The sequence below is a fragment of the Lichenostomus cassidix genome, chromosome 8 (assembly GCF_008360975.1).
Source record: "Lichenostomus cassidix isolate B80296 chromosome 8, HeHo_3.0, whole genome shotgun sequence".
Classification (NCBI taxonomy): Eukaryota; Metazoa; Chordata; class Aves; order Passeriformes; family Meliphagidae; genus Lichenostomus; species Lichenostomus cassidix.
In genome coordinates this window covers 9,871,099-9,897,846 of record NC_139489.1, presented here as the reverse complement: position 1 = coordinate 9,897,846, position 26,748 = coordinate 9,871,099, and the positions used below count along the sequence as shown (strand labels likewise).

Below are 26,748 nucleotides of genomic sequence, written 5' to 3'. Positions count from 1 at the left end.
TCCTAGGAAATGCTGGCCCTGTGGCTGGCTTTTTCTGCCACCAGTCTTCCTTAGAAGTGTGAGCCATCCTTTAAGGGCCTCATTAAGAAAACTAATTAAAACTTCATGTTAATTTTTTGTCTTCCCAGCAGCAGACCTGGTTGTTTAGCTGCTTGCTGCATGCCTGCAGCAGGCAGGAACAAGAGCATGGCTCTAGTGGCTGCCCAGTATGGGGTCTCTCTCCCAGGGTCAGTGTTCTCTGGATCAGCAGAGCAGCCCTGCCACACTGAGCTCTATTTTTAGCTCCCGTTCATCCCTCAGCTCCATTCCTTCACAATCTAATATGGCATGGCTGAGCGTGGGCAGGGAGGGGGGTGAAGTCAGTGCTGTGCCAGCAGCTCCTCTGCTGCACAAGGCCAGGCTGAGGCTCTCACCACCTCTTGCTCCTTCTCCAGATGGGTTTGAGGTTACAGGTGCAGGCAGGAGAGCACTGTGCTCAGGCTTCTCTCTCACACCAGTCTGAGGCACGCATGCTCCTGGTGCAGGTGTGCTCCCAAGGATAGGACATGGCAGAACACTGCCACCCCCTATAATGATGCTGTCTGAGGCTCCAGCCAGCTTCTGGGGCTTCTGGCATCTTGCCTCCAGGAAACGCTGCCACTGCAGAAGGACTCAGCATCAGGTGGATCTCGGGGAGCTGGGAGTGCAGGCTTCAAGGTGTGACATGTCCCACCAGCCCTGGGAGATGTTCCTGAGTCCCCTGTGCAGCAGGCATGTTAGCTCCATTTTCCTTTCCCTACAACACCTGATGCATTTATTCTTCCTCCTGCCTCCAGGACGATATCCTGTCCTTTGAGCCAGACAAGCAGGCAGTGTACCAGCAGGTCTACAGGCCTGTCTACTTCCAGCTGGTGGACGTGCTGCTGCATAAAGCCCAGTTCCCCTCCGATGAGGAATACGGCTTTTGGTCTTCGGATGAGAAGGAACAGTTTCGGATATACAGGTACAAGTGGGAGGTTTGGGTTTGCTTCAGGTGAGGCAGGTGAGGATGCAGGGGCAGCATTCTGCCACCCTGGACACCGAGTGCTGTAAGATGAGCCAAGGAGGGACACAGAGGAGATTCCTTCCGTCAAGAGTTGTTTTGGCTGTGGTGCTAATGTGAAAATGAGCTGGTGTTTTTGGCACAGCACCAGTTGCCCTGCCCAAGAAACCATTGGATCACTCTGTTGGTTGGAGTAGAGTGCTTGTATGAGCAGTGCCTGTGCCCTACCTGGCAGCAGGAGGGAAAGTGATGTGTCCATGCATGGAGCTCTCTGCATGGGATGGGGCCAGCATTTGGAGACACCCATGTTCTCTGCAGGGTGGACATCTCTGACACGCTGATGTACGTGTATGAGATGCTGGGCGCTGAGCTCCTGAGCAGCCTCTATGACAAACTGGGACGTCTCCTGACCAACACAGAGCAGCCATCCACATGGCAGGTGAGCGAAGGGACCCAGGTGCCAGGCTGATGGCTACCAGTCCTCAGAGGCCTGTCCTCACCATGGGGCATTGAAAGCAAAGGGGCATGACAGAGGTGAGGAGCATGAGCACCTTGCCAGCACACATACAGGCTCTCTGGGGTCTGCTGTGGAAAAGAATAGGTCTTCTGCCTCCCTGTCCTTAGTGCTGCCCAGGGATCAGCCTCTTCAGCTACTGTGGGGGTGCTGAGCTGGTGCCTGGAGCTGGGGCTGGGTTGGGCATCAGGGGTCACTGATGCACTGCATCACTCTGACAGTGCCTCTCCCACCCTGGCAGCACACGGAGGCCTTGCTCTATGGCTTCCAGTCCATAGCTGAGACCATCGATGTAAACTACTCCGATGTGGTGCCAGGACTGATCGGCCTCATTCCCCGGATCAGCATCAGCAACGTGCAGCTTGCTGACACCGTCATGTTCACTATTGGTGAGTGGGCTGGGGAGGGAAAGCCCCCCTGAGACCACACCTGCCCAGCAATACCAGTGATGGAAAGCAAAGCTGAGCATCCTGGTATGTAGGGAGCAAGAACCTGTAGTGCAGTCCTGCAGTCTGATCCTGTCTCCGTATGCAGGGTCCTTGTCCGAGTGGCTGGCTGATCATCCTGTCATGATTAACAATGTGTTGCCACTGGTGCTCCAAGCCTTGGGCAACCCTGAGCTCTCCATCTCCAGCGTCTCTACCCTGAAAAAGATCTGCCGGGAGTGCAAGTACGACCTGCCGCCTTATGCTGCCAACATTGTCGCTGTATCACAGGTAGGAGCTGGATGCAGGTGGACGTGTGGTGGTGACCTGGGATGTGCTCTATGCACACCCTTTTCTTTGCAAGGATCAGGGCAGGGGGACACAAGCAGCTCAGGGCATATTGCTTGGCACAGGGGAGTTGTTGTCTGTTTTGTTCATAGGCCAATAAATCCATGTGGCAGGCCCTGTGTCCTGCTGTGAGTGCAGAAATGGCAGCCAGTGATGGACATGACTGCCAAGGGGTCTGCTGGTGTTGCACTTGCATGTCTATCCTTTCCCAGGGGTTTTGTTTGCCTTGTTGGGAGCAGCATCTTGCCAGCTGTGCACCTGCCAGGCTGCTAGTGCCACTGCTGGGCATCTTGGGGGACAGGCCTGCTGGTGTTGAAGCCTCTCCTTGGAGACTGAGCTGATCCCTGCAGCGCTGGGGCAGCTTGTCCTATCCTTCTTGGCTCTGAAGATTTGGGGCAGATGGGGCTCAGAGTCCAGGGGCACTAGGAGAAGGGCTGGACTTGGGCAAACTGCCAAGGATGTGCGTGGGAGCAGAGAGGTGAAGGGCTCTAAAAACATCACTGCTTTTAGAGCCTGGGGAGCTCTGTCACTGGAATAAGGAAACCCTGGCTAAGGTTGACTCCTTGAGCCACCCTGCTGGAGAGCCTGTCCAAGCCAGGAGCTCCCTGTGCTGGGTGGCTGAGTAGGTTGGCTCTGGGGACAAGAATTTTACTCCTTGCCTGTGGCAGTTTGTGGAGAGCACACAATGTTTGTCTGTCCCTACACTGGTGTTAGTTACCTTCACTTTCTGTGTCAGTCCTGCCTCCTGGAAGGGAAGGACCTTTCTGCAGCACTCACCCTCCCCTTTTTCTCTCCCTTTCCTTTTGACAGGAGGTGTTGATGAAGCAGATTCACAAGGTAAGAGAGGCTGACTCACACCTCTGCTGGTTCTGCTCGCCCCCCCATGCCCCCTTAGTCATGCTCAGCTGAAGACAGGAGGCTGTCCCCAGAGGAGAGCTCAGCACTGCATCCATGGTGTGCAGGACCAGGAGAACCTGCTGGCTGCCTCTCACTGCACTGCTGGGCTTCACTTCACCCACATGGGATGGGGTTGTGCTGGGAGGGTATGTCCACCAGAGAGGGAGGAGAAGGAGTAGCCTTAACTCTAGCAGTTCCCAGTCTCTCCAAACCCAAGGGTACCAAGATGAAAGGCATGTTTTCAAGAGTAAAAAGAAGGGAGATAAGTGTAAGAACTGAGCCCCAGCCCTGCCTGTGACTAGGATGGGGTGGCTGAGACAGGCTGTGCAAAGGATGGTGTGTCAAGGTAGGGTGAGTGATGCCAGCATGGAGGTCTCTGGACACCAACTGGTCTTTCCTTGGCAGGTGCTGGGAAGAGGCCAGGTGTGCTGAAGCCTGAGCTCCTGTTCCTTGGGAACATAAGCTGTTAGGGAGCTGTTCCCCTGTCCCACAGTGAGATGCACCTAGAGGGGCCCAGAGAGAGCAGCTCAGGAGCTGCAGCACACCCAGCTGAGACCCTGGCAGCTGTCAGAGCATGGGCTGTCAGCTGGGCAGTGACCTGCCCTGTTGTGTCTTCTCTGTTCCAGACGAGCCAGTGCATGTGGCTGATGCAGGCTCTTGGTTTCCTGCTTTCTGCACTGCAAGTGGAGGAGATCCTGAAGAACCTGCATTCCCTGATCACCCCCTACATCCAGCAGCTGGAAAAGCTGGCTGATGAAACGGTGAGTGCCTGCATGCTGCCTGCATCCAGAAGTGGTTTCTCCTGCTGGCTGTAGCCCTGGGGCTGCTGTGCTGAAGCAGCACTCTTAAACGTGGGCTCATGGGAAAGTGCAGTACAGGGAACCCCTCTCTGGCACTTTGCCTCTGCAGTTCTAGTTCCTCAGCATCCCAAAGACATGACTATGATTGAGTAGTGCAGTCTGTGTCATACTTTGGCTTTATTTTCCCTGGCAGCCCAATCCCTCCAACAGGCTGGCCATCATCCATATCCTGGGCCTGCTTTCCAACCTGTTCACCACCCTAGACATCAGCCACCATGATGACGACCATGAAAGCACCGATGTCAAAAAACTGCCAGTGCAGCAAGGACCCAACCCAGTGAGTAGAGCAATAGCTCCGTGTTCTCTGCCACAGCCTGGCCAAAGCCTCACTATTCATTGCAGGAGAGGGGGTTTAATGAATGGGGAATGCAGCACATGCCAGCAAGAGGGTACTGCCAGTGCATTCCAGCTAAAATAGCTCCTTCAGCTCATCCCACCACTTCTGAGGTGGACAGAGATGACTTGCCTCTTGGATGCCTCTTGGCTAGGTGCTGCTCTAGAGAATGGCCTGGGTGCTGTCTGCCAACTGTGAACTGTGCTAGGCTGCTTCAGAAAAATGCTGTCCAGCTTTGTAGAGGGGAGGTGGTGCCTGAATGTTTGAATGTTTGAGTCCAGGCCATGCTTAGTTTTGAATCTCCCCTTCCCAGTGCCATGGGGACCAATTCTCTTCAGTGTCTCTCGTTCCTTACAGGTGGTGGTGGTTCTGCAGCAAGTCTTCCAGCTCATACAGAAGGTTCTCAGCAAGTGGCTGAATGATGCCCAGGTGGTGGAGGTAACTAGGCTTCACCTAAATACTGCCTGCAGCTCTGTCTGTCCTTGCTGACCTGAGCTGGGGACAGGAAATGACAGATTCTGGATGATGGCCTGTGAGAGGGATGTCTTGCTGGGTTATCTAGACCAGTGCTGCTTGCTGTCACCAGCAGCATCAAGTCATTCTTGTATGTCTTGTGCCTCCATCAGCTCTGCTTCTCTCCAGTAACCAAGGCCCTGCCATGAGCAGGAGATGGGATCTACCCAACCTATGTTCCCTAAGAGAATAGCTCTGTTCTGACCTGGACGTGTATCATCTGATGTTTGTCCAGTTTGCTCAGTCCAGTAATGCCCATGTGCAACATCTCACCAGGCACTTCTCCCTGGTCCTTGGGGAGCCTTCCTGCTGTGGTGGGAAGGGTGTTTCCTGCTCTCTGGGAACATCCTCTGCTGCAGGGCAGGCCACCAGTACCAGAGCAGGTCTGAGGCCTCTGCCTGGCTGGTCCCTGTCCCCATTGCCAGCTCTTCCCTCCCCTGGGACCCATCCATCAAGCCCTGACCCCCAGGAGAGGTCTCCTGATGCCCATTGCTCATGCAGTCCCTCTTTTCCCACAGTCTGTCTGTGCCATATTTGAGAAGTCTGTGAAGACCCTCCTGGATGATTTTGCCCCCATGGTGCCTCAGCTGTGTGAGATGCTGGGGCAGATGTACAGCACCATACCCCAGGTCTCTGCCATTGAACTCACCCGGCAGGTATGGAACTGTGCTTGGGAGGCTGGGGAAGTGCAGGGCCAACACAAGCTTCAATCCTTCACTCTCTCTTGCAGTTGGTTCACATCTTTGCCCATGAGCCTGCCCACTTCCCTCCCATCAAGGCCCTCTTCTTGCTCGTTACCTCAGTCACACTGACCCTGTTCCAGCAAGGTACGTAGGATTAGCCCTTCTTCGCGCTGGGGCTGTTGTCAGGCTTTTGCATGCATGGAGTCCAGAGGCGTCTTACCAGGAATGGCTGTTTTCACTCCTAGCTAAGCTAATTGGGGCCATCTCTGTTTCTTGGATTCATCCCAACCCCTGGAAGGTGGGTACCTTCCCTGCAGGCAACAGAAGCAGGAAACCCCTGGGTGCTCTGGGCCTCTGTACTGTTAAAACAGCCCAGGCTTGGTATCACGTGCTGCAAGGGTCAAGCTGGAGTTGCAGTCCAGCTTGGCAGGGAGGCTATGCCCTCAGGGGGATCCTGGGGCTTCTCCAGGGGCCAGCGCTGCTTGTAGTGGCCTGAAATCAAGCCCTCGTATGAGCAGGAGGATGTGTGTTTGAACATCTGGAAAATTACTTTTTCAGAATCACTGGTGGCCACCGAGTCCCTGCTGTGATGCTGGGGATGCTACTGTTCTCCTTGCAGGGCAGTGGCCCCTCTTTGGCCCACTGCCCACCCTACAAAAAGCAAATGGGGTTAGAACAGGCTCCTTGGCACCATGGCTCCCCTTAGCATCTTGGTGACTTGCCCTGTGACAGGGACAAATGTACATTGGAGCTGCTGGCTCTGGTCCTTCAGCATCACCACATGTGGCCCCCAAGGGGTGTTATCCTTTGCTCACAGCTGGGTGCCAGGGAGCGTGATGCTGTCCCCCAATTCAAGGCTCAGAGCTCTCTAGAGAGGTGGGGGGAGACATGAGGAGCCCTGCTTCATCATCATGCCATGGTCTGAGCAAATCCCACTGTGCTGAGGTGTCACTGGGGTCAGTGACAAGTGAGCCAGGCTTTCTCGGATATCAGGTCCCCGCTTGTGCCAGTGGCGTGTGGATGTGTCTATGTTGGAACCCTTTTGCCTCGGTGCTGGGGAGGTGGCCATGCCTCTGGGCAGCAGCAGGCACGTCTGCAGGAGGAAGGGGGAGGGGACAGAGCCCAGGCTGTGCCAACATGTGGATGTGAGCTTTGCTCAGGCAAGCGGCTGTTCAGCTTGGTATGTGCCTGGGACTGTCCCCTTGGGTGGGGGGTCAGCTCTGAGCAGGGCGAGCCCCTTCCACTGAGCCCACGTGTGGCAGGAGAAGGGGGGATGCCTGATCCTGCACGGGCCAAGACGTGAGTGTACACAGTCAGATGCCAAGGTAGGGCAAGCGGTGCTGGCACAGAGACCTTTGGGCACTGAGCTGCTCTCTCCCAGGAGGATGCTGGAAGAGACCTCCAGGAGGGTCCTGGACTCACCATCCTGGAGAGCATCTGGGAATGGGGTGGGAGGGTGTCTGTGCCAGGGTCTCCTGAGCAGCTGGTGAAAAGCATGTGCACGCCTGAGCCCAGCCAGGCCTGTCAAGCATTTGCTGAGGTGTTGTCGTTCACTTGCAGTTACCTTCCAGGACCAAACAGTGCTCTGAAGACACCCGCTCAGTCCCCACAGTGCAAAAGCTATAATTCTCCTTGTGGAGATGGTGCCCAGCTAGCCCCTGCTCCTCCTTCTCTTCCCCCCCAAGGACACGAAGATCTCCTCCTTGGCTCTGCAGCACCCAGGTGCTAGCTGGAGACCCTGGGGCTTTAGACCCTTTCCTTTGCAGTTTCTTTCTGTTCTTGGGTTCTCCAAGTTTCATGATTTTTTGTATGTTTTGTTTCTTTAACTTGCTTCAAGCTGCTCATGTTGCCCATCCCCTTCCCCACACACCCCTCCTCCCTTACACTCCTGTTTTCACTTGTAAATTCTTTCTGTATCACATAACTATATGATGTTGAGTTGCTGTTTGTATGATTTTTCTCTTAAGTTACATCTTTATTATATTTTAGGGCCCAGGGATCATCCTGATATTGTTGATTCATTTATGCAACTCCTGGCACAGGTGTGTTTTAGTTTCTTATTCATTCACTTTCTGTTCTCTCTCTTTCTCTTTTTAATTCAATTTAAACCTATTTTTAGCTTTCTGTTGACAACGTTTTTTTTTCCTTTTAGTTGAATATCGAGTTTCTCCATCTGTTTCCGTGGAAGTTGAAAACAAAACATTCTCCTTTAGTTCTGGGTTCACACCATCCCCAGGGCAATGCCCTCCTCTGGAGGGCAGCTCCAGCTCCCACCCCCTCACTGTGCTGAAGCTGGCGTGGGGCACTTGGTGCTGCTGCTGCAGTCACCCTCGGGTGACAGACAAATTAGAGCATTAAGTGGATGTTTTCCAGCCCATTTACCTGCCCTCTGATGGGTCCTCCGGAGCGGGGACAGGCTGAGCTGGCTGCCTTGCCCAGGGGCCAGTGGGAGGAAGACCCTGCCCTCAGGAGCAGGCAGCTGCCAGGGTTTGGTTCTGAACAACATGCTTGTGATGGCATCTGGACCTGGCAGGTGCCACGTTGCCTCCTGCCCCAGCAGCCTCCCTGGTGGTGGCAGTTCCTGTGCTGGAGCTGCTGGCTCAGCGGCGCATGGGACAGTTTGCGTTGATGTGGCAGGGGCTGTGGGCTGGCACGTGGAGCTGGCACTTGTGTCACTGCTGGCAGTGGGCAGGCAGGGCCAGTGCTATGCTGTGTGTGTATATACACCTGCCCAGTGTGCTCCTCAGCCCCCTGTGACCCTTAAGGGAGAAGCCCTGATATCCTTGATGTACTCAGTGTCCCTGTCAAGGATATGTTCCCTGCCCACCTACCCACAGGGTGGGTCCGTAGTGAGGAGTGGCCTGACAGAGTTCCTTTGTGCTCTGTGTCTGTAATGGTGAGACCTTTAACTACGTGTGCTGGACCAGTGGCTGTGCAGGTGCTAAGTTATCAGACCCCTGTGATCCTCCCATGGGTCTTGAGGGTTGGAGTGGGCAAGGGGGCTGCACCTCATCTCCTCCAGGCAGAGTCTTCTCCTTACAGTTCTAACCTTGATGCCCAGATCCTGCTGAGACTCCTTGCATCTCAGAGCCATATTGCAGCCTTTTCTTCCCTGCTTTTCATCTTGAAAGACATAACATAAACAAGGTTATCAGACTTCTGCTCTGATTTTGGTTTTGGAAGCTGTGACCTTTTAACAAGGGTTTTGAACATGATGGGAGAGTGGTAAATGGGGTCTGTGGTGGACATGAGGTTCTTGGTGGTGTCCTCATTGCTAGCAGGACGTTCATTTGAACACTGTGCCTAGTTTGGGGCACAACATTTCTGTAGATTTATACCAGAGACCACAGAACAAAAGCAACTGGGAAGATGGCCACCATGTACACATGGTGGGGAGGAAAAGCTGGTAGGAGCCTGAAGAGCTGCATGAGACTTGGAATGTCTCATGCTTGTAAAAGGTAATGTGCCAGTTGTAGGTAAAAAACCCTTTTCTGTTCTCCTTGAATGGGACAATCAGTAACAGGAAGAAATCATGGTAAAGGATACAGGTCTGGCAGTACAAAGTCTTCCTAAGAGGGCAGGGAAGCACTGGAAGATCACATGGGGAACTGTTGTTACATGGAGTTCTTGGAAGGACTCAAAAAGCCCATGGCTCTTGGAGGGTAGGTAGAAGTGATCCTGCCAGGGTGTAAGACATTAGGTGACTCTGAAAGACTCTCCCAAAGATACTTAGAGTTTCTTTGGAAAATACTGAATTTCTCTCTGGCTTGGGGTCCTCTGTGTCTGGACACAGAATATTTGTGCTTTCTGGGAGAGAAAAGTGCAACCATGCTCTCCCTCCATGGGGTGTACTGTGAGACCAAACACTGCCCATCCTGGATGCTGGGAAGCTGTTATACATGGCCCTTGTGGGCAGGATCTGAAGGCTATGCTGGGGCAGTGTGCTGGCAGCTGGCCCTGTCTCCTGTGTGTGGATCTCCAGACATCCTTCAGAGGCACTCCTGCAGGAGCAGCTCAAAGGCTCCTACCTCCCTGGCTTCTCCAACTTGGATCACTGTGAGACATCTGACATCATGCTGGCAGTCAGATGCCACTCACTCAAGACCTGTTTTTTTCCTGGGCTTTTTATTCCTAGAACCCCATGGAGAGCAAAGAATCCCATGGATCCCTCTCATCTCTCTTCATGCACAGAACTCAAGATTTCCTCTTCCTTGGCCCCAACCCTGTTCACAGACTGATGATATAGTGAGGTGCTTTAAAACCCATCAAGAATTTGCCTTGGCATCTCTGATTGATTCCTTGCTCTCAGGACTTAGAGAGCTGTCTGATGGGAGAGGTGGATCCAGCCTGTCCTCTTCCAGAGGACCATACTGTGCAGTGATGCTGTTGAGGATTTGTAGATCAGACAATTAAAGTCAGAACTGCAGATCTCTTCAGACCAGATTTTTGTGTGGCGAGAGCTGTGTTTTGACCCAGCCTGCTCTGCCTGCAGACCTCTTGGCAAAGTAATGCATCTTCCGGAGCAGCAGTGAATTTGGACCCAAGAGTGTGTCAAGGTGGAGATTTTCCCACTTCCCTGACCATCTGTTTTCATGGTTGATCACCTTGGTGGAAATACCATCTTTTCTGTTTCAAGTTTGTCTAGTTCCTCCTTGCAGGAAGTGTTTTTGTCCTCTCTGCCAGCAAGTACTGTCCTGCCTTCTGATAACTCAAGAGAAGCTCATGATACTTGCATATCAGCTCTCTGTCACCAGCTCACAGGGAGCCATCTCTGTGTCACAGGATTCCTACTGACTTTATCTTTCTTTGAGCTTGGTTGCAGCTTGTGGAACTGCCCAATTGTTGCAGCTGATCCTTTTGCCACAATGTTAATTTGCAATCCACTCTTGACAATGGCTGGCTGATCATGGGGGCCTGCTGGCTTAAACCAAATGACAAAGTTATCATAGCACTTGAAGCTAAGGATGAAATAATCAGTCTGCCATAAGGCTGCATGGAGCAGTGCCAGCATCCTTTGTGATGAGATTATTCTCAGCTGCTCCCTCCTGCCTCTGCTGTGTGCTGGGATGGGTGCAGAGCATCGCTGCTGCCGTGCCCAAGGTGAGCATCCCACCTGGAGGGATGTGGGGCTCAGTTCCACCCATGCAGCTGGAGTGCCCATGCCCAGGACCATATGGCCATGGTGGCTGGGGTTTGCACCCAGGTCTGCATTGGCAAAACCAGGCAGGTTCTGAAGTTTGGGAACCAGTGGGTATCACTTACATGTCTGCTTCTGGTTGCAGGTAGGATTTTGGGGCTCTCTAGCCTGCCTTTCCACCTCATCCACCCCAGCCCAGCAGGGCTTCTTATTTGCACAGACCTTGGGAGCACTTTGGTGACTTCCCCGGACAGATCCCTGGGGCAGTCTGGATCAGCAGCAGTGCCTGGCCAAGTACAGTCTCCCTCATCCCCCACCTTCTTCCCTTCTTGTGCTGGTGCAGGCTGCATGCAACACTCCTTGAGCTCTCCATCCACACCTGCTCCAGCCAGACTGAGCCCCATGGAGGATGTGGGTTCAGCATCCCTTTGCTGAGGCTCACTGCTCCTGCCTGGCCAACTTTATCTGCCCTTTTCAAAGCAAGAGGCTCTGCTCTGCTAGGTGTGGCATCTGGGAAGAGGTGGGGGTACTGGACACGAAGGCTGTGTGTTCTGGAGAGCTGCAGGAAGTCGCAGTGTAGTCCCCACTGTCCCCTCTGCTGGAGGAGTGGGTGTCCCTTCCATGCCTGTCTGCATATGAAGAAATGGGCACAGAAGAGGCTGCTCTGAAGACCTCTCTGGTGGTCTCCCAGCTGCTATGGAGAAGAACCCAACGTTCCTTCTAAGCTGTCCTGCAGGACAGTTCTTCTTGGAGAGCGAGTGCCCATCTCTGCAGTGGCTGCTCATGCAGAGGGTGTGAGGGAGGCATTTAAGAGCATATAAAAATCTCTGCCCATCCCAGAACATGGGAGCAGAGGTGCTCTGGGAGGAGATAGAGAAGATGGGCTGGCAGTAAGAGGTCCTAAACCAAGAGCAGGGTTCCTGGTACTAGGAAAGATTAGCTGGACACATACCTGGTGCTGCTTTCTTATGGGAGAAGCTCCACAGGCCCCCATCTTGTGGGGGTAAAAAGCATCTCCTTACATTAGACATGCATATGTACCCAGGTCTGCATTGGTCTTGCACTCTGTGCAAGGTGTCTTATGGGAAGGAGCCCTCCCAATACTGGCATGCTCTTCCCCATGGCACTGATGGAGTGAGGACCACATGCTGCAGTGAGTCTGCAGGAGAGCTTGGGGGGCTCTGCCTGCAGTGGGTCTGGTTTGGCTGGGAGAAGCAGCCTGCAGGTAGGTGGGAACCGGAGCACATTGAAAGACTTGTGCCAAATGGAACTCATAGCGTGCAGGACTCAGGTTAAAACCAGCCCCATGAAGGGGCAGGGTAGAGGAACTTGCAGCTGACTGGTATCACAGGAGCCAGCTGCTGTTGAGCAACTGAGGGAGAGACTTGTGGTCCCTGTTCTGGAGCTCACAGTAGGGCTCCAGCAGGGGTAGTCTCCCAGGACTAAAACTACATCTCTTGCAATCTCTATCCTGTATGGGGCCAGCTGGACAGCAGCAGCCTCAGTGAGTGGATATGTTGCTAAATCATTCCCCAGCCAGCAGTTCACCTTCTGACAGTGGAGCCAGCATTTCAGGAGGGATGGCGCACAGCCTGTATATACACACACAGGTATAACGTGGCCCCTGATTGCCCATGAAGCTCTCCACTTGTATCCAGCAGGGAGCAGGTCCCTGCAATTGTGCCATCTCCACCTGGTACAGTGACGCCTTCGGCCCCCAAACCTGAATCCTCTTTTATAGTATGTGATAGAAAAGGTCAGAAAGGAGACAGGATAACTCTGAAACCTGCTCCTCAGCTTCTTCGTTTCCAGCACCTGTACTGGGCAGATGGCTCTGGACTTCCCCTGGAGAAGGAGGGGTGGGAAATAAGTCTGTTTTGCTCCAAGCAGAGACCACAGGGGCAGATGACTGTGTGTCCTGGGTGCTGTTGGCTGAAAGCTGTCCCTGCTTTTATTCCTAGAAGGAGGTTCAGAAGGCAGCAGTGGCCCCATGCACAGCTCAGCCCAAGGGCTGCCTCTCCCGGTATGCTGCTCTGTCAGCTCCAGGCACAGAGCAGGGCCACTCCAGTGCTGTGGCTGCTCTCTCTGGTGTTGCAGTGACAGCAGGGCAGGAGGCATGGCGGCAGTTCCCAGTGCTTTTCTGCAGCAGTGGGTATGGTGGTCAGGGCATGGATGTGGCTAATATAGAGGGTTCACTGAGGCAGGCTGGAAACCCTTCCCATGGAGTGGAAGGTGCAGGCTGAAACATTTCCACCCAGTAACTGCTCAGTGTGAGCACCAGGGCGACCAAGTCATTGTACAAGGTGCCACAGCTCAAGGTGTCTCCAGCAGCAGTGCCTGACCCTCACAAAGGGTCGTGGATTCACTGCGTGGTATTTAAAAACCCCAAGCTTTCTTGATCTCAGACTTGCTGTTCAGAACTGCCAAGAAATGTTGGCATCTCATTGTCATCTGGTGCAGTCAGGGGCTACTGCTTGAACCAGTTGCTGTTACCCCAGGGATGCCAGCACCTTCAAGAGGAGCCAAACACAAGTGGCTGGACTCTGCTGATCCCTGCATGGCTGTCTTTGTCCCTGGCAATGGTGCTGCTGCCTGATCTGCTCTGATGGGACAGGAGCCCTCCATCTCTGAGTGTTTGTACACCACTGTGGCACCTATCCTCAGGTCCTGGGGTCAGCAGATCCTGGGTATAGCAAACTGCCTGGCTGTTTGAAGTATATTCTTGGGGAGGGGGAAAGTGATGGTTTCCTGCTGTACTGTGTGAATCTGCCATTTGCTGTGGGTGTGCCCAGGTAAGTGTGTGTCCAGGCAGAGGCTGTCTGGGGCACTGGGTTCCTTGGAGGCTTCCTGGCTGCCTCTGCAGTGCTGGGTTCATGCTGCCTGTCTGTGTGCCTTGCAGGCTCTGAAAAGGAAGCCGGACCTCTTCCTGTGTAGCAACCTGGATGTCAAAGCAGTGTTTCAGTGTGGTGAGTACCATGGGCGTGGGCTCCCCATCACTCTGAGGAGAAGCCAGCCTGCTCCTCCTGTAGAGCTGGGTGCAAAACAGCCAAGGGCGGGGGACCACAGGACTGATTTGGGATGGTGAGGGGGTTTTCTGGCTGCTAACCTGAGTTGTTTTTGCCTGCAGGTGTCCTTTCACTCAAGTTTCCCGAGGCCCCAACAGTCAAAGCATCCTGTGGCTTTTTTGTGAGTATGATGCTATCATGCAGTCCTCTTTGAGAGGTGGGAAGGCAGGAGTGGGGCTGAGGCTGGGCACGGGTGCTGCAGGTAGAGCCTGTGCTGGCACTGAGCATGCCTGGACTCTTGTGTTGCAGACGGAGCTGCTGCCCCGCTGTGGAGAGATTGCCCCGGTGGGACAGGTCGTGCATGAGAACGGCAAAGCGCTGCTGCAGGCAGTGCTGGAGGTGAGAAATGCTGGACTGTGGGTTCCCCAGGCAGCACTGGGCTGTTCCTGAGCAGCATCCCTACAGAGCCAGGGGTGGAGAGCCCGGCAGCATGGGTGGGAGCAGGTAGGGTGACAATGTAGGCTCAGCTTGTTGTTTGCTCTGTGGCAGGGCATCGGTGGCCAGGCTTCCCGCAGCCTCATGGATCACTTTGCAGAAATCCTCTTTGCCTTGAACAAGCACTGCTTCAGCCTCCTGAGCGTCTGGATCAAGGAGGCCATGCAGCAGGATGGCTTCCCCTCAGCCCGAGTCACTCCAGAGCAGAAGGAAAACTTCAGCCAGCAGATCCTCAGGTTCGTGTGCCACTTGCCCTGGTGGCTGTGCCCCACATGTGGTGGGAATGAGCCCCCTGCATGGCCCAGTGGAGCCCTCCTACTTCATGTTTGTCCCCTCCCTCTGTCTTAGCAGAGAGCGTGTGAACAAGCGGCGAGTGAAGGAGATGGTGAAGGAGTTCACTTTGTTGTGCCGAGGGCTGCATGGTACAGAATACACAGCAGACTACTGAGCACCTGGCCAGGACCGCGGACGATTTGCCTGGACCAGCTCTTCCCCACAAGGAAAAGCCCCCCATCCTCCCTGCCCTGCTGCAGTACGGCTCATAGAATAACCCTCCACCTAGAATTAACCCACTCGGGACGCTCCTCAGCTAGATTTGGTGGCTGCATCTCGGTGTCAGCATCTTTGTTTCCCCCAGCATGCTCCCTCCTCGCAGGGGACAGGAGTGCTGGCTGCAGGAGGCGGTGGCGGAGCAGGGGAAGCCTGGGCAGGACTGCCCCAGCATGGGCTGCCCCATCCCTGGGCTACCACCCCCTCCCCAGCCCTTCCCCATGGGTGCCCGTGCCCCACAGTGGGGAGGATGCCCCGTGCCTGCAGCAGTGGCTGGCTGGGTGGGGGGACTTGCCCCCTGCTCATTTGTACGTGTGGTTGGGAGGGGGGAGGCCCTGCACCTAATTATATTAAGAATATTTCTATGTTGTGGCTGTCATTATTGCAGCGCCCAGACTTTGCCTGCCTCTTGCCTCTAGGGGGTTAAATCAGTGTTGGGATGCCTCGATGTCTCCCTGGCTTTGAGAGGGATGGCAAAAAACAGCCCATCCTGCTTGCCCAGTGTGGAGCATAAACAGCCCTGCCTCAGTCGAGAGGGACCAGACTCCATCCCTGCCAAACACGAGGTCCTTCCTGCAGCACAGGATGTGTGCACCCCATTCCCATTCATCAGAGCAGGTGAAGGGCTTGCTTGTGCTCGGAGCCCCCCTGCCTTTGCCTTAGTATCCCAGCCCAGCCTGTGCTTTCCTTGTTGGAGGTCCCAGTTCTGGTTTTCTGTTCCCTCAAGCTGATTTTAGCTGACACACAGGGCTTTGCTCACCAAGTGGGCACCATGATTAGTTTTTCAATTTGGGACAGCTCATGCCACCCATCTGCGCTCCTCAGCCCATGTTTTATTCTAAAAAATACTTCCCTCACAAGTTCCCTCTTCAGCTTTAGTTAGCAGCAGTAGTCCACAAAAGCCTCAAGTCCCAGCACTGTCAGCTCTTGCAAAGTTGTGACCTTTCCATGTAGGGACAAAGCTGCCCTGGACGGAGGAGCTGTCAGAGGCTGGATGTGGGCCAAGTACCTCTCTCCTGGCCCTGCTGCTGCCCTGGCTATGAGCATCAGGCTGCCACAGGCATTCCAGAACACACGTGCAGATTCTGCTCTCCCGCTGCAATACTACTGACCAAGGCCACATCCAGCAAGGGGCCAGCTGGCAGCAGGTCCAGCACTCAGTGTGAGGCAATGCCTGGGCCCTCACACGGCTCCACTCCTGGTTGGGTGCCGATGCTGCTGTATCAGGGTTGCTCGCACCCTTCGTCCTCATAGGCAATGGCAATCCCTCGTCGGCCCTGCACAGCCTTGGAGACAGGGATCTGTCCCAGCTGCTGCTCCAGGCCCCGCCAGCTGCGAGACTCCAGGAAGGAGGCTAGGAGGAGAGAGAAAGGGAATTGTTACCAGGAGCAAGAAGGTGGCACTGCCCCTGCACCAGAGCTCAGCCCCACCACAAAACTATCACAAACCTGCAGGGCTGATCTCTGCAAGTGCCCGTGTCTGGTCCCTGCAGGCCAGGGTGGTGCTGGGGGGCAGCTGGGAGGTCGGGGGGTCACAGAGGTGGGTAGCACGCATCTTCCCCGTGATCAGTGAGACGTCAGGAACAGCCTCCACAGCAGGAACAGCCGGAGGAAGCTCAACGTGTGCACAGGCACCTGCCAGGAAATGGTAATGTTAGCCTGGTCCATCTATCCTAGAGAAACTGCAGCGCACAGGCAGGGCAGCTGGGCAGAATATGCCCTGGAAGGGTGTTGGGCAGCTGTCTGTAGCTATTACCTGGCAGCAGGTCTCGGAAGTCTGTGAGGTAGTTCCCCGTCCACTCACGGGCTGGGTTGCAGGCCAGCTCCAGCTCATAGGGGGTCACAACAGGTCGGTAGAAGTCACTGGAGTCCAGGAGGGAGTTCTGAGCACAGGCCACCAGGACAAAGATGTCCACCTCCAGGAAGTTGGCCAACTTAGCAGGGTTGGGCTTCCCCACGGCCAGCGTGTAGCTGCGCTTGCCGGCCCGGCGCAGCAGCTCCCGGAGGTGCTGCAGCAGGGTCAGGTAGCCCGCCACGCCAAGGGTGCCCACCAGGATGCCCACCACACGGGCATCCCGGGCCCGCTCCACCAGGTACAGGCGGCGCATCAGGGCCCGGTTGACATTGAGGGTCTCGCGGCGGCTGCAGCCGGTGATGGGGTTGAAGGAACTGAAAGGGCAGCGGTTCCAGGTCAGCATGAAGCTGGTGAGAGCAAGGCCCTCAGCTCCCACATAGAACATGGCATAGTCCTGCAGCCTTCCTCCATCCTCCACGCAGAACTGGCGACCAAACTTCCGCTCCTCTCCAGGCACTGCAGGGCCAGGCAGGTCTCCACACACCAGCCTGGAGAAGATGATATTGGGGTACTCAGGGCACAATTGCTGCTCCAGCTCACCTGAGGGGAGAGAGGAGTGAGAACAGAACTTGGCCACAGTCCTGGCCTGGAGAAGGTGCAACAGATCAGGGGAGAGGACAGAAATCAAGGCTGCCAATGTCTGGGGAATGCCTGCTTGCTCTCACCCTGGCAGGTCTGCAAAGCTCAGAGCAGTACCAGAGTCCTCCTCCCTGCCCCAGAACACTCACCCATTGCATGGGCATAGACCACATCACTCAGCACCACCACACGGCTCTGCCGCTCAGGGTAGAGCTCCCGGAACGCCTCTGCACAGCGCCCAACATCCAGGGGCTGCTGTCCGAAGATGTGCAGCACTGGGAGCTTTCTGCAGGGGCTGAGGCAGGCTGGGCCATAGTGCAGCACTGCCTCAGCACCCACGTGCTCAGCAGCCACTTCATCCACACAGCAGCTGCAAGGAGAACTCAGTGTCAGAGAGGCTCTGCAGCATGGAGTTCTCCCTCTTCCCTGGAACCTCCCCATTCCTGCCCGCAGGGGAACCTCGGGACACCCTCCACAGCCCCACACCGACCTGCCATACGTGGTGTCTCCTAACACGTACATCTCAGCCCCGGTTGCAGCCTCCATCCGGGCTGCCACCTCCACTGCATCCGCCAGGAGCTCATCAGGGAACTGCAGGGCGACCTGGGGGGAACAGGGGGTGAGGCACACGGGGGATGAGGCACTGGGGACTGGGGAGGGTGAGATGAAGGGACAGAAGTTGATAGAATGGATAGAATGTACCCTCAGCAAGTCTGCTGATTGTATGAAACTAGGGGGCATGGCTGATACACCTGAATGCTGTGCCACTCGGCGGGGCCTTGATAGGCTGGAGAATTAAGCAGAGAGAAACCTAACGAGAGTCAACAAGAGCAAGTGTAGGGTATTGCACTGGGGAGGAATAATCCCAACTACCAGCACAGCCTAGGGGGCTGACCTGCTAGAGAGCAGTTCTGTAGACAAGGACCTGGGAGTCTTGGTGGGTGACAAATTGAGCATGAGCTGCAAAAAATTAACCCTGTCCTGCCTGGAACCAGGACAGGATCTCATTAGTTTAAGTATCTCAAAGGCAAGTGCCAAGAGGACGGTGCCAGACTCTTTTCAGTTGTTCGAGCAACAGGAGAGAGGAAGGAGCAATAGCCATAAACTAACACACAAGAAGTTTCATGCCAACATGACGAAGAACTTCTTTACACTGAGGGTTGCAGAGCACTGGAACAGCTGCCCAGGGGAGTTGCGGAGCCTCTCTCTCTGGAGGCATTCCAAACACACCTGGATGTGTCGCTATGCTCTGGTGACCCTGCCTGAGCAAGGGAGTTAGACGGGATGATCTCCAGAGGTCCCTTGCAATGCTAACAACTCTGTGAGGCACCGGGAGAAAGGGCCGCGCGCAGCCCCCGACCCCCTCCACCCTCGGCCCCACTCACCTTGCGGAACCCTCCATCCCGCACGAAGGCGGCGGCCCGGCCCATCTCGTAGAAGCCGTCGAGGTCGCTCCGCGGTGCCGCCGGCCCGGCCGCGGGCAGCTCCCGCCGCAGCGCAGCCTCCCCATCGCTGCTGAAGGCCGCGGCCATGGCGGCACGCGGGACGCTGCACCCGCTTCCGGGCTGCGGCGCAGCGCTGGCCAATGGAAGCTCGGCTCTGCCCCCCGGCGCCCAGAAGTCCCGCCCACAAAGGGGTGGAGAGGGGAGAGCAGCCAATGGGAAGGTATGCTGGTCGCGGTGCATTGTGGTCTGTGTAGTTCCCCCGGCCACTATACAACCAGACAGCCAATAAGAGGGCGCGGTGGCGCCGGTGACTTTACGTCACTTCCGCTCGGGCGCTGCAGTTCCGTTCACGTGCCGCGCGCGGGTCAGGTGACCCGGCCCGATCCGCCGCCGCGCCGCTCGGTCCCTCCGCCGCCGCCGCCATGACGGGGCTCGCCCTGCTTTACTCGGGGCTCGGCCTCGCCTTCTGGACCACGATGCTGGGCGTCGGTCAGCGCCGGGACGGGGCAGGGCGCGGGGTCGCTGAGGCGGGGGGTCGCGGGGCCTCGCTGCGGGGCTGAGCCGTGGGGCAGGAGGGATCTTCGGGCCCGAGGGGAGGCTGCGGTTCGTGCCTGTGCCCGTGCTGGCTGCTGCCTTGCCGGAGAGGGGCTGGGAGGTTTGCTCTGGTGTGGAAAGGGAAGGCGGGGGTTAAGGGCTGCAGGGCTGTCAAGACACCCACCCCGGTTGCTGCACTGCTCCCCAGAGCGGGTCCGTGCTCTACGGCACGACCGGGAGCGCTGCTGTGGGGTTCCCCAGCTTCGGCGTCACCCCTCGGGGCTTGAAGCTGCTCCCTCGGAACCCCCGGCGGTGCCGTGTAACTCCCTGTCGCTGTTGGACGTGCAGTTCCCAGCGCTCTGAGCCCATCTGGCTTGAGCAGTTAATTCGCTTCTCTGTGTGTGGGAGAGCAGAAAGATTCTGGTGCCGGTCAGGGGTTGTGTTTGGATTTGGCAGATTAGGGGAGGTAAAGGCAGGAAGAGCCTGGTCCTTCGGTCTGTGACAGTTGATGTCTCTCGGATGGAGTGATCGCCTGGCTTTGCCAAGCTGTGGCAGCGTGAAAGAACATGCAGGTTTGGATGATAGCGGAGCTGCTGTGCAGCTGTGTTGCAGCTCATGGTAGCCCACACTCTGCTGCTGAAGGTGTTGGGCTCAGCAGCACCGAGGATGGATTTAATGCCCTGGATAGATTTTGTGCTGGAACTGCTGGTTATTTTCTCTTAGCACAGAGTGAAGTGACCACAAAAGAGGCAGAGAGTGGGGCGACCTTGGCTCTTGATTCAGTGTTTGGGTGAGGGGAGAGAATGAGTTGGAAGTGAAGGGTGTCTCACTCCCTCGTGTTTCCAGGGTCTGGTGAACCCAGTGTGGGCCCAGGGCTGCCTCACTGGGCTCTCTGAATCATGTGGCTCACAGCAGTGCAGCTGCACACTGTGTACATGAGATGTGGAAAATCTCTCTGTGCTGAGTCCAGTTGCTCTTAACTTCCCCTGCCCTGTTGCAGTCCCTTTTTTAGGAAGTCATGAGCAGGAAGTGGTCTTACTCCATGCAGTGTTGCAGCAGTGTCTCTTTGTGCTTTCTGTCTTTGTTCTAAGCCCTGATTTGATCCTCTAGTTCTGCTGCCCTATCTCCTTTCTGTCCCTGTGGCTTTAGGGCTGAAAGTCAGAGCTCACAGGAAAATGTCCTTTACCCTGTTTCTTTTGAATATGAATCTAAGGTTACACCTGCCCTTGAAGATAGGAAAGGTGCCCTGAGGATCTGCCCTGAGCTGGTTATAGCTCTTCTTTACTACTTCTGGGAAGTGGATGCAGCTGTGGCTGGCTGGGTTCAGTTTCTGCTCTGCCAGCCAAGCAGTGAAGCCAAAACACAAGTCACAGACTGGCTGTAGAGATTATCCCTGAAGGTGGCCAGGCATGCAAGCTGGGCTGTGGCTTTCCTCTGTGTTCCCTGGCTGTGGTGGCACCATTCCTCATTCATGCATGTCGCTAAAGGGGAGGGGGGCACGCCAATTCTGTGGCAGAAAGAGTGACCAGCATTACCACCTCCTATTATGGGGCATACTGGCTTGCCTGACAGTGCTTGTGTGCTCCCCTGTGAGTGTGGTGCTGAGCCCTGAGTTGTACGTGGAGGGAGGAGCACACAAGAATGATGGGGACATCCCTGCAGTGAGGGTCTCCCTACCCTGCAGTGCTGAAGCCTTCCAGTGGGAGGAGTTGTCCTGCAGGTCTTGGCTGTGCACAGGCAAAGCTTTCTCCAACCTGGGGGGCATGGTCCTGTCCCCATATTTCTGCTGGGCACATTGCCATCACCCCCTACCTCCAGGCAGTGACTCTGGGGGGGAAGGGAGCAGTGGGACACACGCAGTGACCTCCTTGCTGCATTCGAGCATTTCAAAGGTTTCCCATTTCCTCTTTTCCCAACCGCACACAGGATCAGTGTCACCAGACACTGCTTCCAGTCAGATATGATAGAGCTGTCCCTTCACCCTCTCTGTCTGGCAGGGAGCACACAGTGCCACAATGCCTGTGCTTATCTGTTCCTTAGGGCTGGGTCACCCATCCCTTTTCCAGCAAAGAGCAAGTGTCTCTTCTGGTCTGCAGCCATGTTTTCCACTCGTGAGCTCAGCTCAAGGCACAATTTCAGTGCAAGCGCCTCTGCATGTGCCTGGGCTGTACAGGGATGTGACTCCTAGCTGTTGCTCCTGGTGGGAGATGAGCACTCAGTACATACAGCAGGGCAAGCCCTGCTTGGAAAGGAATGGCTTTTTTGAGTTTCTCAGGGTAGTGCTTTGGTGTCTCCTGCCTATGTTGGAGTATAAATTTATTTGGACATTACTCTGGGGGAAATGCTGAGGACAGCAATCATGTCTTGAACCCACAGCCTTGGAAAGCGGCTGTTGGAGGAAAGCTGTAGCTTCTGATGTTGATGGGCTCCTGGGAAACAACACAAACTCTGATGGGATGGTGATGTAGCAGCATGCGACGGTCAGTGAGGGCACAGCCTTGCTCCTCGTCTCTCCTGTGGCAGGGAAGAGCTCACAGCTGGTCCCCTGGTGCTGTGGCTCTCCCACAGAGCTAAGCCATTGGGTGATGGGATGGAGATCATGCTGGGGCTCAATGCTTGAGACTCTGTAGCTCAGCATGGTCTCTGGGTGCTCAGCAAGGCCAGGGAATAGAAAATGGGTGCAATAACAACCGCAGTCTTCTTCTGGACAAGACTGGGATGGGGTCAAACAGTATCACAGGTCCAGGCTATCTGTCCTGTGCTGGAAGTGTTGGGGTCACGGGGGTAGGATTTGGAGGGGACACCCTGCCCCACAGCTCTGTGTGCCTGAGCCAGTCTTCCCAGTAACCCTCCTGCATGCTGTGCTGTGCTCCTGGGCCTCTGCCTTGGGACTTCGCAGGTGAGGGAGGAACCAGCAATGCTGGATCCAGCTGGTGCCTGTTTGGAGGTTTCCATCTTGTTTTTGCTTTCCAGGGATCTGCTACACGATATTTGACCTGGGCTTCCGCTTCGATGTGGCCTGGTGAGTTCCCTGTAAACACAGGCATCCCCAGGGCTCTGTGAGGAGGCAGGCAGTGCTGGCAGTGCCTCCCAGGAACAGCACTTGCTTTTGAGTGATGGGCAGTGGTCACGGCATCACAGGAGAGCAAGAGCTACAGTGAGCAGGGCCTCTGCTCCCCAGGAGGTGGGATGGATGCAGCCCATGTGTTTCTGTGGCTGGCTCCATACGAGGTCCTGGTGCAGCTATTGCTGCTTTGCCCTCCATGTCTCCGAGCCCAGGCTTCCACTTTACAGTGAAGGGTTTGAGAGGAAGATCTTGATCTGTGCAAGCAAGGGTCCTGTGTTGCTGGGTGGCAGAGAGGGGTTCTCATGCCCTACTGTCTGGCTGCCCAACTCATCTTGGGCTGCATAATTTGGTGGAGGGGTGCCTGCTTTGGGGTAGTCTGTGTGGCATGACTATGGGGACTCAGCCACCATGCTAACTCGGGACACTTCTTCCTCTCCAGGTTTCTGACGGAGACCTCACCCTACATGTGGTCCAACCTGGGCATTGGTTTGGCCATCTCCTTGTCTGTGGTGGGAGCTGCCTGGTAAGTGGGACTGGCTCTTCAGCATTCTCCTGCTGTCCCACCTTGGTAGCTGTATATACACTGCAGTTTTCTCATGGCACAACAGGGGTAGAACAATGCGTACATGTAGGGCTGTGGGTCATCACAGCAGTGGGGCTGAATGGCTGGGCTGCTGGGGGATCTGAGTGGACTACCCTGTGGGCAGTAGTAACAAAGGAAAGACAGGGACATCTCTGGAAGCTGAACGCCTGAGCCCAGGCTGTCCAGTGGGTGGCTCTTATGCCCCAGCAGTTCTGCTGGTGTAGGTGGTGGAGCTTGGGGTCACTCGTACCCCAAGAGTGGCTAGGCTGAGTGCGCAGTGTCCCCCAGCTGCATGCCTGATTCTTTGCTCAGCTGAAAGATCCTGGTTTCTGTATAGAACTCTGCAAATGCCAGACCTTCCACCAACCACCCTTGTCTGCCACAGGGGGATTTACATCACGGGCTCAAGCATCATTGGTGGTGGAGTCAAAGCCCCACGGATCAAAACAAAGAATCTGGTGAGGTAAGCACAGATCTGGGGTTAGTTCTCATGCTGCACCTGAGTGGGGCAGGTCACAACCCAGTGAAGAGGCTTCTGTCTGCTCTCTAACTGGGTGCTGCTGGCAGAGTGTTCCTTGCTGAGCTGCTGATGCTGTTTGCTTTCAAAACAAAGAGCCCTAAAGGAGCCAGAGTGCTGGGTGGAAGGGTCACTGTGTGATATCATGCTGTGAATGAGCCCAGTGTGTTCAAAACAAGCACCCTGAGATCACACATCCTGCCCAGGCAAGTATTCTCGCACAACCCTTCCACAAGGAGCAGAAGGGGGCAGGTGGAGGGCAGGGCTCCCTAGGATCCTACTTCCCACAGGATCATTGCAGCTTGCTCAGGTGCCACAGGACAACCAGCATCCAGCCTTTGTGTTTGGCAGCTCTCCCTGTTTGAGAGGAAAGCAGTGGGTAGGTTGGACTGCCTTTCTGCCTTCCCATATGGCTGTGGAAGTGGTCTGGCTGCTGGCTGGCTGGGCATGAAGTGGCAGGGGCTCCTTGAGGTGGGGTTTTTCCCCCGGGACACTCTGGTCAGACTGACTGAGCTGCTGTGCTCAGACTTTGCCTTTCTCCCACAGCATCATTTTCTGCGAGGCCGTGGCCATCTACGGGATCATCATGGCAATAGTCATCAGTAACATGGCTGAGGTATGGGAGCACCTGGGCTGCCCTGCCAGCCCTGCGCTGGCCTTGGGGCCGTCGTGGGGATGGGCAGCTGGTCATGAGCCAGTGTTGTGAGCAGTAGCCCTGTGGGGACTTTGAACACTGTTGTGTCTTTGGGAGCCCCTGGACTGGTGGTCTGTGTAGTGATCCTTGCCTGTGATGAAGAGAGGGCTGGGAGAGCACACACAAGTCAGATGCCATGAAGCCAGCCTGACATGGAGTCAGGAACTGGCTCTGGCCAAAATCTGGCTGCCTCATGCTGTATCAAGGACAGGTACCTTCTCCAGAGACCACAAACTTGTCACTAACCCGGGTCATGTGCTTTCTCTCAGCCTTTCAATGGAGTCACCCCAGAAGAGATTGGAGCCAGGAACTACCACGCAGGTAAGGACTGCTGGGTCCCTGGTGCTGTCACTGTGAGCACTGCCACACCCTGACCCCCACCTTCTGACCTACCTGCTGGTGTCTGAAGGACACCTGCTGCTGAAGGTACCTGCTGCTGGTGTCTGAAGGACATGTGACTCTTCTGCCAAAAGGCAGCTTTTTACTTACCTTCTCGAGGTCCTTGTGCACCCAGCAGGCTGAGCTGCCCAGCAGCAGCACTGCTCCTCCCCTGGGTGGCAGCAGCTTGCTGTCCCTTGCTGACCTGGCACTGCTGGAGCTGGGGCACACCCTGGAGCAGTCTTGTTCCCCAAACAGGACAGTGCTGGGACTTGGGACCTCCAGGTCTTCTGTCACCTCGAGGCAGAGCTTCTGCAGCATGTCCTGGGTGCAGGTGGAAGGGGGTTACCTCCTACTCTTGCAGTGTTCCTCTCTCACAGGTTTCTCCATGTTTGGAGCTGGTCTGACCGTGGGTTTATGCAATCTCTTCTGTGGGGTCTGTGTGGGCATCGTGGGCAGCGGGGCTGCCCTGGCTGATGCCCAGAATGCCAGCCTCTTCGTCAAGATCCTGATCGTGGAAATCTTTGGCAGTGCCATAGGGCTGTTTGGGGTCATCGTTGCTATCCTGCAGGTACGTGCTTCCTGAGGCCACCAGGCCTTCATGAGCACAAGGTGCCTGTCACCCTGCATACTTTCCAGCCCCAGTGGGACACATCTGGGCTTCAACACAATCTTCTGCATTGGGATGGGAAGGCTGCTCACAAGATTTGGGATGGAACAGCTCTTCCCATAGCATACTGTGCCTATTTGCAGCATTGTGAACCTTTTTGATGGCCCCTCTGAGCAACTGTCATCGAGGGTGTCACCTTGGGTGCACCTTGTGTGATGCTCATGTCTTACCTGTGGGACTGATAAACTGTCTGCAGCTTCTGAATGTCCTGGGGTGCTTGGGTGGGACTGGGGTGCTGGGCTGGGGTGCGTGGGCCACAACCTAACCTTTGTTTCTTTTTTTTTTTTTTTTAGACATCCAGAGTAAAAATGGGCTGAGCCCTCTTGCACTCAGCCTGTTCCAGCCTACCCCAAGAGGTTCTGTATATACTTATTTAATGTTTCTATACTTGATTGGGGTGGGAGATTCCTGGCGTCGGGAGCAGGAGCCTGACTGCGTAGAGCCCCATCCTGCAGATCAGTCGGCCCCTTGGAAGAAACAAATTTCTCTGTGTGAATTCTGCCCCCAGCAGCCTGGCCCAGCCCATGGGGCCCTGCTGCTACTCGTCCCCGGTGTGTAGAATCGACCATCAGTGCAATTCTGTGTCAGTGAAATAAATATGGTTCTCGTCCAAGAATGGAGATCTTTCTCTGCCCTGTGCATGCCGGGGACATTTGCAGAGAGCAAGTGCTGGTTTGGGCTGCCCCAGTTCTCAGAGATTCCTTTCTGTGCCTCTGGCAAAAATCCCTTCTCCAGGAGCCTGGTGGTGTCCTGCCTGTGTCGGGTTAATTCTGTTGCCTGTTTTGTTTGGGCTGTGGGAACACACAGAGCTGTGCCTTGCTGTCTGAAGCAGGTGTGAGGCTGTTGGAACAGGCAGCAGGCAGCTCCAAGTTGCCTGTGCCAGGCTCCTAGCAGCCCAGCTTGAGCCCAACACCAGGTGCTTTGGGCCTTTCAGCTCCCATCCAGGTAGTTTAGTGCAGTGGGGTATACATGGTATCCATAGCCCTGCTGTGCAGCTGGGGAACACCAGAAGGGCAGATGAGTGAAGCTTTTGCCCCTTCAAAGGACCTCCTCCAGCCAGCAGCTCCCTAATGTGACTGTTGGCTGTATGCTGGAGCTCTTCAGTCTGCAGTGCCCCTCTGTCCAGGGTGTCCTGGCAGATGTCCCAGGGGTGGGGAGACTTTGTGCTGGCTCTGTTTCCTCTCCTCGGCTGTGCTGAATAGTGTGGGGAAGCCGGCTGTGGACAGCTGGACCTGCAGCTCATCTGCTGCTTGGGGGAAGGGAAGAACAAGGTCCTTCTGCTTGTGCTCTGCAGAGAGCCTGGAGCTGCTGCTTCTGCTGTCTGCTGTATCCAACACAAGGCCCTCATCCTGCTCTGCTGCCGGTATACCTTCAGAGAGAAAGCACTGGTTTTTCAGTGCTGTGTCAGAGCTGATGCACGCCTGGAACTGCCCCTCTCTTCCCATGTGCATGCAACAGGCTCGGGCAGCAGTGAGGGTGCTGGAGCCTGCTGATTCTTGCCCTTGAACTAGGGCAGCTGCCTCTGCACAACCCCTCTGAGGTCTGTTTGTCTCCTGCTTCTATTCCGCACTGTCCTATGAATTTTGAAACTGCAGTGTATTTCAGCCCTGGGTGCGTGGCAATTACGGGGGGAAATCCAAGCCACT

General features: G+C 55.5%; 3 protein-coding genes across 6 annotated transcripts in view; 2 read left to right on the top strand and 1 right to left on the bottom strand.

Moving 5' to 3' along the window:
• The window catches only part of IPO13 (importin 13), a 31,532-nt gene extending 16,386 nt beyond the window's left edge, over positions 1-15,146 (top strand). For 2 of the 3 annotated variants that reach the window (XM_085067781.1, XM_085067783.1), the window contains exons 5-20: positions 816-982; positions 1,340-1,460; positions 1,777-1,924; positions 2,070-2,251; positions 3,119-3,145; positions 3,832-3,966; positions 4,199-4,342; positions 4,757-4,837; positions 5,431-5,568; positions 5,643-5,739; positions 7,585-7,637; positions 13,632-13,698; positions 13,860-13,918; positions 14,047-14,136; positions 14,287-14,468; positions 14,581-15,146. In XM_085067781.1, the coding sequence (XP_084923907.1) occupies positions 816-982; positions 1,340-1,460; positions 1,777-1,924; positions 2,070-2,251; positions 3,119-3,145; positions 3,832-3,966; positions 4,199-4,342; positions 4,757-4,837; positions 5,431-5,568; positions 5,643-5,739; positions 7,585-7,637; positions 13,632-13,698; positions 13,860-13,918; positions 14,047-14,136; positions 14,287-14,468; positions 14,581-14,680 (1,791 nt within the window). In that variant the 3' untranslated portion in view covers positions 14,681-15,146. The remainder of the gene's footprint in view (positions 1-815; positions 983-1,339; positions 1,461-1,776; positions 1,925-2,069; positions 2,252-3,118; positions 3,146-3,831; positions 3,967-4,198; positions 4,343-4,756; positions 4,838-5,430; positions 5,569-5,642; positions 5,740-7,584; positions 7,638-13,631; positions 13,699-13,859; positions 13,919-14,046; positions 14,137-14,286; positions 14,469-14,580) is intronic. The other variant, XM_085067782.1, reaches the window with a different exon arrangement.
• On the bottom strand, positions 14,047-18,924 carry DPH2 (diphthamide biosynthesis 2). Its single transcript, XM_085067788.1, has 6 exons — positions 18,600-18,924; positions 17,705-17,817; positions 17,364-17,584; positions 16,537-17,175; positions 16,230-16,415; positions 14,047-16,135 (listed from the first exon to the last, which is right to left on the bottom strand). The coding sequence occupies exons 1-6, from the start codon at positions 18,897-18,899 to the stop codon at positions 16,005-16,007; spliced, it is 1,590 nt and encodes a 529-aa protein (XP_084923914.1). The 5' UTR covers positions 18,900-18,924; the 3' UTR covers positions 14,047-16,004.
• Positions 18,925-18,986: 62 nt separating this feature from the next.
• On the top strand, positions 18,987-25,718 carry ATP6V0B (ATPase H+ transporting V0 subunit b). Of its 2 annotated transcripts, none has more exons than XM_085067792.1 (8): positions 18,987-19,148; positions 22,167-22,215; positions 22,700-22,783; positions 23,229-23,306; positions 23,907-23,976; positions 24,324-24,375; positions 24,813-25,003; positions 25,396-25,718. In XM_085067792.1, exons 1-8 carry the CDS (start codon positions 19,082-19,084, stop codon positions 25,417-25,419), a joined length of 615 nt encoding a protein of 204 aa, XP_084923918.1. In that variant the 5' UTR covers positions 18,987-19,081; the 3' UTR covers positions 25,420-25,718. The 2 variants fall into 2 exon arrangements, with proteins under 2 accessions (XP_084923918.1, XP_084923919.1); XM_085067793.1 differs by lacking the exon at positions 18,987-19,148 and adding an exon at positions 20,135-22,092.
• Positions 25,719-26,748: the final 1,030 nt, after the last annotated feature.

Coding starts and splice junctions, on each gene's coding strand:
- DPH2 (XM_085067788.1), bottom strand. CDS start 18,899: ATGCACCGCGACCAGCATACCTTCCCATTGGCTGCTCTCCCCTCTCCA. Junction 17,585..17,704: donor GGAGACACCACGTATGGCAG/GTCGGTGTGGGG, acceptor TTCTCCTTGCAG/CTGCTGTGTGGATGAAGTGG. Junction 17,176..17,363: donor GGTCTATGCCCATGCAATGG/GTGAGTGTTCTG, acceptor CTCTCCCCTCAG/GTGAGCTGGAGCAGCAATTG.
- ATP6V0B (XM_085067792.1), top strand. CDS start 19,082: ATGACGGGGCTCGCCCTGCTTTACTCGGGGCTCGGCCTCGCCTTCTGG. Junction 19,149..22,166: donor GACCACGATGCTGGGCGTCG/GTCAGCGCCGGG, acceptor TTTGCTTTCCAG/GGATCTGCTACACGATATTT. Junction 23,977..24,323: donor TCATCAGTAACATGGCTGAG/GTATGGGAGCAC, acceptor GCTTTCTCTCAG/CCTTTCAATGGAGTCACCCC.